Source organism: Acyrthosiphon pisum, chromosome A1 (genome assembly GCF_005508785.2).
Source record: "Acyrthosiphon pisum isolate AL4f chromosome A1, pea_aphid_22Mar2018_4r6ur, whole genome shotgun sequence".
Classification (NCBI taxonomy): domain Eukaryota; kingdom Metazoa; phylum Arthropoda; class Insecta; order Hemiptera; family Aphididae; genus Acyrthosiphon; species Acyrthosiphon pisum.
Window position 1 is genome coordinate 59,598,529 of NC_042494.1, and position 7,505 is coordinate 59,606,033.

General features: G+C 30.2%; 1 protein-coding gene across 1 annotated transcript; it reads left to right on the top strand.

Moving 5' to 3' along the window:
* The first annotated feature begins 5,224 nt into the window (after window positions 1-5,224).
* On the top strand, window positions 5,225-7,045 carry LOC115033617 (tigger transposable element-derived protein 6-like). Its single transcript, XM_029486460.1, has 2 exons — window positions 5,225-5,524; window positions 5,600-7,045. Exon 2 carries the CDS (start codon window positions 6,175-6,177, stop codon window positions 6,814-6,816), a length of 642 nt encoding a protein of 213 aa, XP_029342320.1. The 5' UTR covers window positions 5,225-5,524; window positions 5,600-6,174; the 3' UTR covers window positions 6,817-7,045.
* Window positions 7,046-7,505: the final 460 nt, after the last annotated feature.

Here is a 7,505-nt window from a genome sequence, read left to right on the forward strand (position 1 = left end):
TGTATAAACTATAATAATATATTTTGTCATAATATTGTGTTTGAAATTACTTTGTTTTGGGTATACGATGCCAAGAAGATGACACATCTCGAGCCAGTGTTCGTCATAGAGTATTTCAGTAAATAAAATGTTGACATTAAAAAAACTCAAACATACTATTATTATGATATTCTTTGTCAAAGTCCATACCTATAATTAATATATTTTAATAGTTTAAATTAAAACATGATACTTAACATTATTAATATTTTATGAAACTGGTCAGAAAATACTTGGGTGTGCGAGTTTCCTTCACTTTCGTTTGACACTTAACGCACTCGGTAGATAAAGTAACTAAGTAAGTACCTACCTGTCTTACTTAAAATATATTTGACACTCTCTGGCATTCTATTAATTTATTATCCAATGACCAGGCAGAGTCACGCTATGTATAAAAAGAGAAGAGTTCCTTAAAATGCACACATAGGCAATACAACGCACAAAAACAGCTGGAACATAATATTTGCAGGAAGCAACACGTTTCGCAAAAAAATGTTTGAGAAAGCATATCAAATTTGTAGTTAAATAATGAAGTTTGAAATTACAATCATCTAATTGGAAATTTAACCTAGATGTGCATGCTGTATTTTTGACTGCATGTTACTTGCGTCCCAAAAAAGGTGTATTTACAGGTAATAAATTTAACTGAAAACATGCGACCCGTTTTGGGGACGCAAATCAGCTATATAATTATTATCGATGTTATCTACTAAAATCACTAAAATCGATAGTTCATAAACAGTACTGTATAATAAACGCTGTGTCTAGATACCCAGGTGTCCTTGTAAAAATTGTAAGTTGTTTACAGTGATGCCCGCGTACAAGTCGAGACTTGCTATGCAACACCACCTCAAGTTGGTCACAGGGTACCTTCTATATTATAAATTTAAATTAAAAATATATATTTATGTATTTCTTTTACTAACATTTTGATATCGATTACTAAAAAAAGGTTATAACAAAAGGTGTACCGGGACGCAAATAGGCATGACTCTTTTTGAATCTTTTTTTGCCGGGCCTCAGTTAACTCACCTACTGATAAAAATTTTGGACACAAGTAGTAAGCACCGGTATTCTTAAAATCATTTTCAATATCAACAATATTAACAGTTATATCAAATTTAACTAGAAATTATTGTAGCGTATTTTCAACATCTTATTAGTTAATATTCCCATCAGCCCACATTACAATTTTCTCAGACACCAATAGCGAACAATATACAAAAAAAAAATACTAATTTCTACTAGGTGTTACTATTATAATCTGCACTAATGGTAACCATTTATAAACATATAAACTTATTTTATAAAATAACTATCTGACCCTGTACGGGGCGTTGCCCTTGACAAATTAAATACCCGTGGATTTAACTCTTCCTAAACTCTGTTAAATGTAAGCTGCACAGATTCTGTACTAAAATATATAGAAGTGCCACTGCGTCAAAAGGTGTACCGCTTTGATAATAATAATAATTATTAAAACCAATAGCAACCATTTACAAACAAACTCTGTATAAGAAAAACGAATCTAAAAATCATTAAAATATGAAATTAAATTGACCAAAATATCCAGCTAATTTTTTATTATTAGAGAAAATAACCCAAGTACGTAAAAAAAAATATTTGAAGTCCAAAATAATAATAAAAAAGATAATTTATGCATTCGAAATAAACCGTTTATAAAGAGTTTAATAAACGCAATTTTCTATGTGTGCATTTGGGTCATGTAAACGTGTGCATAGAAAGTGATCATTATTGTGTGTGACTGCGTGTGGAAATGAAAATATCGGAGCGCTCTCGTACGTGCATACACATATAAAAATCGAATTAATAATTTAAAATTCTGTTTTTTTAGTCAAATGTATTGATTTTTTAATCATCTTAATAACGAAGTCTAACATATTTATTAAATAATAGATAACGTTTCTGAATATATTTTTTAATTCGTCACAAAATTTACTTAAAAACGACTTTCTTACATTTTGTAATTATTTTTTTCACTTCAATATTATAAAAAAAACACATTTAATTGCGAAATCAATACATTCATGGCATCTAAAATAATAAAATGGTCTTCAAACTATTGGTTTTACTTTAACTCTATTTAAAATTAAGATGTAAGATTATAAATAATATGTACCGTACTATTTACAGCTGACTGTCTGTATAGTATGTCGGTTATTATATGTTCTACGTGATCGCATGGAATTTCATCGGCCTTACTCCTCTCATCATTAGATTCTATTTTACCATTTTTACCACTTTATTGGTAAATTTAGCGATATTTTTTTACGTAAATTTTCTTTATCAAGAGTGGACACTTGATGTTCAAATGGAGATTGCATGAATCTGAAACATACGACTGCGGTCAAGAATCTCAGACAACTAAACACATCACTACTGAATGTCCGATTCGTGCATTTAAAGGCATTGTGGAAGATATCAACCTGGTAAAAGAAGAAGCTCTAGAATGGATGATGAACCTGCAGGATTTGGTCTGTAAAATATTCAAATGGCACCTACAAAGATTACATACACAAAAATATTATTGAATTACTAAAGAACTATCGCTCTTATTTATGTCTATATTTGCACATTGTTATTTATTTTAAGTTTTATCTTTGTTAAACCTTCACACATTTTATACATATTATATCTTTTATTGTAAGCTAATTATAAATATAAATAACTGTAATTAGGAAAATTATTGGGGCTTTATACTATTTTGTCGATATTTTGAATTCAATTAGACAAGCTTATTATATCTGACGAATCGGCCAACAACTACTGAGGTTGGTGAACAAGTGGTTGAATACAACTACGACTTTATTTGAGGATGACCTGCAGAATATTATGGATGACACCACTATAAAGCTAGCACGTAATTTTCTTAAGTCGGTTGTTATACCTAGTTTACTTATTTCCACCAATCCAATAGCAGTACGCGCGTTCGAGCGAATGCTCTTGTAACAAATAAATCAAGTTTCCTGTTTCCCATTTATCGCCTGCTCGAATAGCTTATTGGCCTCTACTAAATAACGAATGGAGCTTATTATTGCACATTGAATACACTTAACGGGCTTCTTATTGTTCGTTCAACGATACGTTCGCTATAATTAACGATACCTAGGTATAACGAGACGAGCATTTTCTGAAGTTCAATAAATTATATCGATGCTCTTTGATTTTCACTTTTCTTGTGTAGGCACGAAACTCCCTTTCACCTAGATAGGTACCTTTTTCACAGTTTTCAAAACCAGTTTTGTTAGAAAATATAGACGGTATCTAATTCATTTAAAAAAAAAAATACTTTTTTTTTAAATATTTATATATTTTAGGTTGTAAAAGAATTGTCGGATCTGATAATTATCTTAATATTAGCTGTTAGCCAACCTTAAATAAATATCGCTTTCAATATCTAATTTTTCAAAGATGAATTACAGTGAAACCTCTATTAATGGACACCTCTCAAAAGTGGAACCTTTCCAATAGTGGACACTTCTAAATTCCCCGCCAAAAATGTATTTGCATAATAGGAGTTATAACCTCTTAATAGTGGACGTGGACACAATAAACTGGTACCAAATTAAAAATTACCTCCCATAAATGGACACAAATACATGTACATATCGAACACGTTTAAGTAATAAAAATACTATATTTATCTGTTATAACATTCGTCCATATTTTATCTGATCTTAATGGTTTTCCTATTCGAAAAATGACAAATGGTTCGGTTATGTGTTCGGTCGTTAGTTGTGTGCAGCACATTGTGTGAACACGTACCAGCGTTAAAATGAACAATAATAAAAGAAAAAGATTGAACTTAGAAGAAAAAATAAATATTATTAAAACTAAGGAAACGGAAAATCCAAGTGTTCGTGTATAAGCAGAACGGTTTTGCATAAGCAAGTCACAGGTAAATTTAAATATTTAATTTAAACACATACATATATATTTTGTTTTAATTTATCTAAAAATCATTTAATGAAAAATACAGGTGAATAACATTTTACAAGATGCGTGTAATTTGAAAAAATATTACACTGAGAATGGCAATGAAGATACGAGGAGAACATTTTCGAAGACATCGGATGGAGCACTTGTAGATAAAGTTACATTTGAATGGTTCTGTAGAGACCGTTCATATAATCTACCTGTTTCTGGACCATTGCTCCAAGAGAAAGCACGAGAAGTTGCAAATGAAGTAGGTTTAGAAAGTTTTAAAGCTTCAAATGGGTTGGCTTCAAAAATTCCGAGAACGTCATAACATTTCTTTTAAAAATATATGTGGTGAAGGGAACTCTGTTGATACAAGTGTCATAGAAAAGTGGTTAGAAAAATTGAAAACATTAATTTCAGATTATGAACCAAAAAATATATTCAATTGTGATGAAACCGGTTTGTTTTTTCGGGCACTTCCTGATAAGACATTGTGTTTAAAAAACGAAATTTGTCGTGGAGGTAAATAGCTAAAGATCGTTTAAATGTTTTATTATGTGTAAATATCATCGGGGAATTTGAAACTCTGTAATAAATGGAAAATCACTAAAATCACGTTGTCATAGGCGCAACTAGGCGGGGGCTAGAGGGGGCTAAGCCCCTCCAGTTTTCCAAATAGCCCCCCCAGTTTTTTTTCATATGACTTCAATTTATTTTGTGCTAATATAGTTGATAACCTATCAACATTCAACAATTTTAAGTTATCAATGATAACAAAAATGTTTTTATCTATGTTGTTTATCTAGTAATAACGACTAATTATTATACTTTATAGGTAGTAGTTGTAAGGTGGTATAATATTATTTGATCGGTATGAAAATAGTATTTAGTAACGAACATTATGATACGACTGTTATCTGAGGTGTTCGGCATGTCGTGCCATATTGTAATGCGAGTATACTGTTGTACAGTCGACAAGTAACAAACACGTGTTTTATAGGTACTCTGAACCAGTGGCGTGCCGAACTGACAAGCAGACCTGAGGCAAACTATACAATTTGATCCCCCTCCCCACCACCAACAGTTTTTTCACTATTTTTTTTTATTATTCAAAATAATAAATATTATTAAGTTTTTTTAGGTATAAGTTGCACATCTACACTAACACACCCACCCACCCACCCAAATTTCCCTTGAGGCAATTGCCTCAAAAAATGACTGTTCGGCACGCCACTGCTCTGAACCTACTCATTTTTCTATAGTTTCTATGTTTTTTGTTGAAAAATTGGTTTTGAGTGAATAATGTCTGATAAAACACCAAATGTGTTTTCTGTATTTAATTTTAAGAAAAAAACATGAAACGTGTAACATCGAAACAGAAGAAGAGTACTGGCGAAGAGTGGCTTACTACAGAATTATCGACACATTAATTATTAATCTTAAAAGCAGATTTTCAACCGAAAGCTTATTATTAGCCACTTCGTTAGATAGTTTTCTCAAAATGTATTAAAAAAACAGTGAATATTTTATTAATCAATATCGGGTAAATTTTGAAAACTTAAAAATATTTTTTTGATGCATACAAATTCATATTAATTGAACATTTTGTGGTTTTTAGTCAATTTTAAATGTCAATCAAGATGATTTAAAGGCGGAGATGCTCGTTGCTAAAAATTTTGCATTAAATTTAAATAATGATTTTGAATTAGACACCATCAAAGAAATTGCGAAGAGGAATACATTTCCAAACACCTACAAGCTGTTTCAAGTAGCTCTAACCATACCGATAAGTTCGGCAACATGCGAGCGATCCTTCTCATGTATGAGACGCATTAAAAATTGGTTGAGAACATCAATGGAGCAAGATCGATTTTCAAATTTAGCCATTTTAAATATTGAAAGAGATATGTTTAATAATATAAACAATAATGACATACTGGAAAAATATAATAAAATAAAAAACCGACGAATGTAGAATACTAATATAAGAATTATTATAACAATTATTTGTATTTATTTTTTGATTATAACTAAATGGGTAATATAATATAACATTTCTAACGGAAGCAAAGAAATTTATTTGGGGCTATAGCCCCCCCAGAAATTTTACCTTAGTTGCGCCTATGACGTTGTTTCAAAAGTGTAAATGTATCAACGTTAGGTGTTAATTGGAAAGCTAACCGTAAAGCATGGATGAATCGAGATTTAATGACAGACTGGCTAATGTGTTTTAAAATTATTTTATTTCTAGATAACGCTAGCTCACATACTGATACATTAATTTTAAAAAATATAAAACTAATATTCCTACCTCCAAATACAACTTCGATTTGCCAACCACTAGATCAAGGAATTATTAAAAATTTTAAAGTTCATTATCACCAACGATTACTTCGTCATATTTTATCTGGACTTGATCAGAATGTAGAAAACAAATCTATAAACGTTTTAGATGCATTTTTTTGGATAAAGTCCGCATTAAAGAATATAAAACCAGAGACAGTCAAAAATTGTTTAAAAAAGTCGGGATTTTTTTCATCCGATAGGTACAGCAGAATATGTAATATTTCTATAGATAATAATATCCTTACAGAAGACAATACATTAATAATATCAGATATAGTCAATTGTAATCTAGAAAATTTGAGTGAAAAAGAAACCGAACAACCCGAAGAAGAATACGAGTCGATATACAATCCAACGTTTGAAGAAGTATGGAAAACATATTTTAAAAATAAAGAAGATGAAATCGCATTATCAATGGCAGCCAATTTACAAATTCATTGTGAAGAGCAGAAAAAATTTACACAAAAAAAAAATTACAGATTTTTTTAATTGTACATAATCATTAAACATTTTTATACATACAAATTTTTTGTCCACTAAGTAGAGGTTTTCTCAATAGTGGACAACTCCCTATAGTGGACATTTTTTAATTCCCCGTGGCTGTCCACTATATAGAGGTTTCACTGTATCACGATGATTGATTAGTCTTTAGGTCGTTTTCCAGATGAAGCCATTATTGAGAGTCAGAGTACTTAAATATTAACTAAATTGTACGAATCTGTATTTTGCTAAATATAAAATCATAGACCAGTACATATAATTTATTATTACAATAAATAAATAATAATAAAATGCTCATATAACTTTTATCCTCTGCAGTAGATATTCAATAATCATAATACCATAATTTATGATGAATATTACAATTAATGTAAATGATGCATTTTTAAATGATTGAACGATTGTCTAATAATAAAAAAAACTATTTAAAGTTTCCGGTGATTGTTTAAAATTTTTCGTAGCTCAAAACATAAGCACAAAACAATGTTGATAGTGGTCTTTTTTTGAAAGCTGTGTACATATTGTCATATTAATATAATATAGAGATTCCAAATTTTCTGGGATTCGTCCATCTCATCTCCAAACCCATATGTCGGTCTTTTGTTGGGAGTTCTAATATAAAATAACTGTGTGCATATTTCGTCACATGGAATTATATGTTTAAAATATAGAAAGTC

Coding starts and splice junctions, on each gene's coding strand:
- LOC115033617 (XM_029486460.1), top strand. CDS start 6,175: ATGAATCGAGATTTAATGACAGACTGGCTAATGTGTTTTAAAATTATT.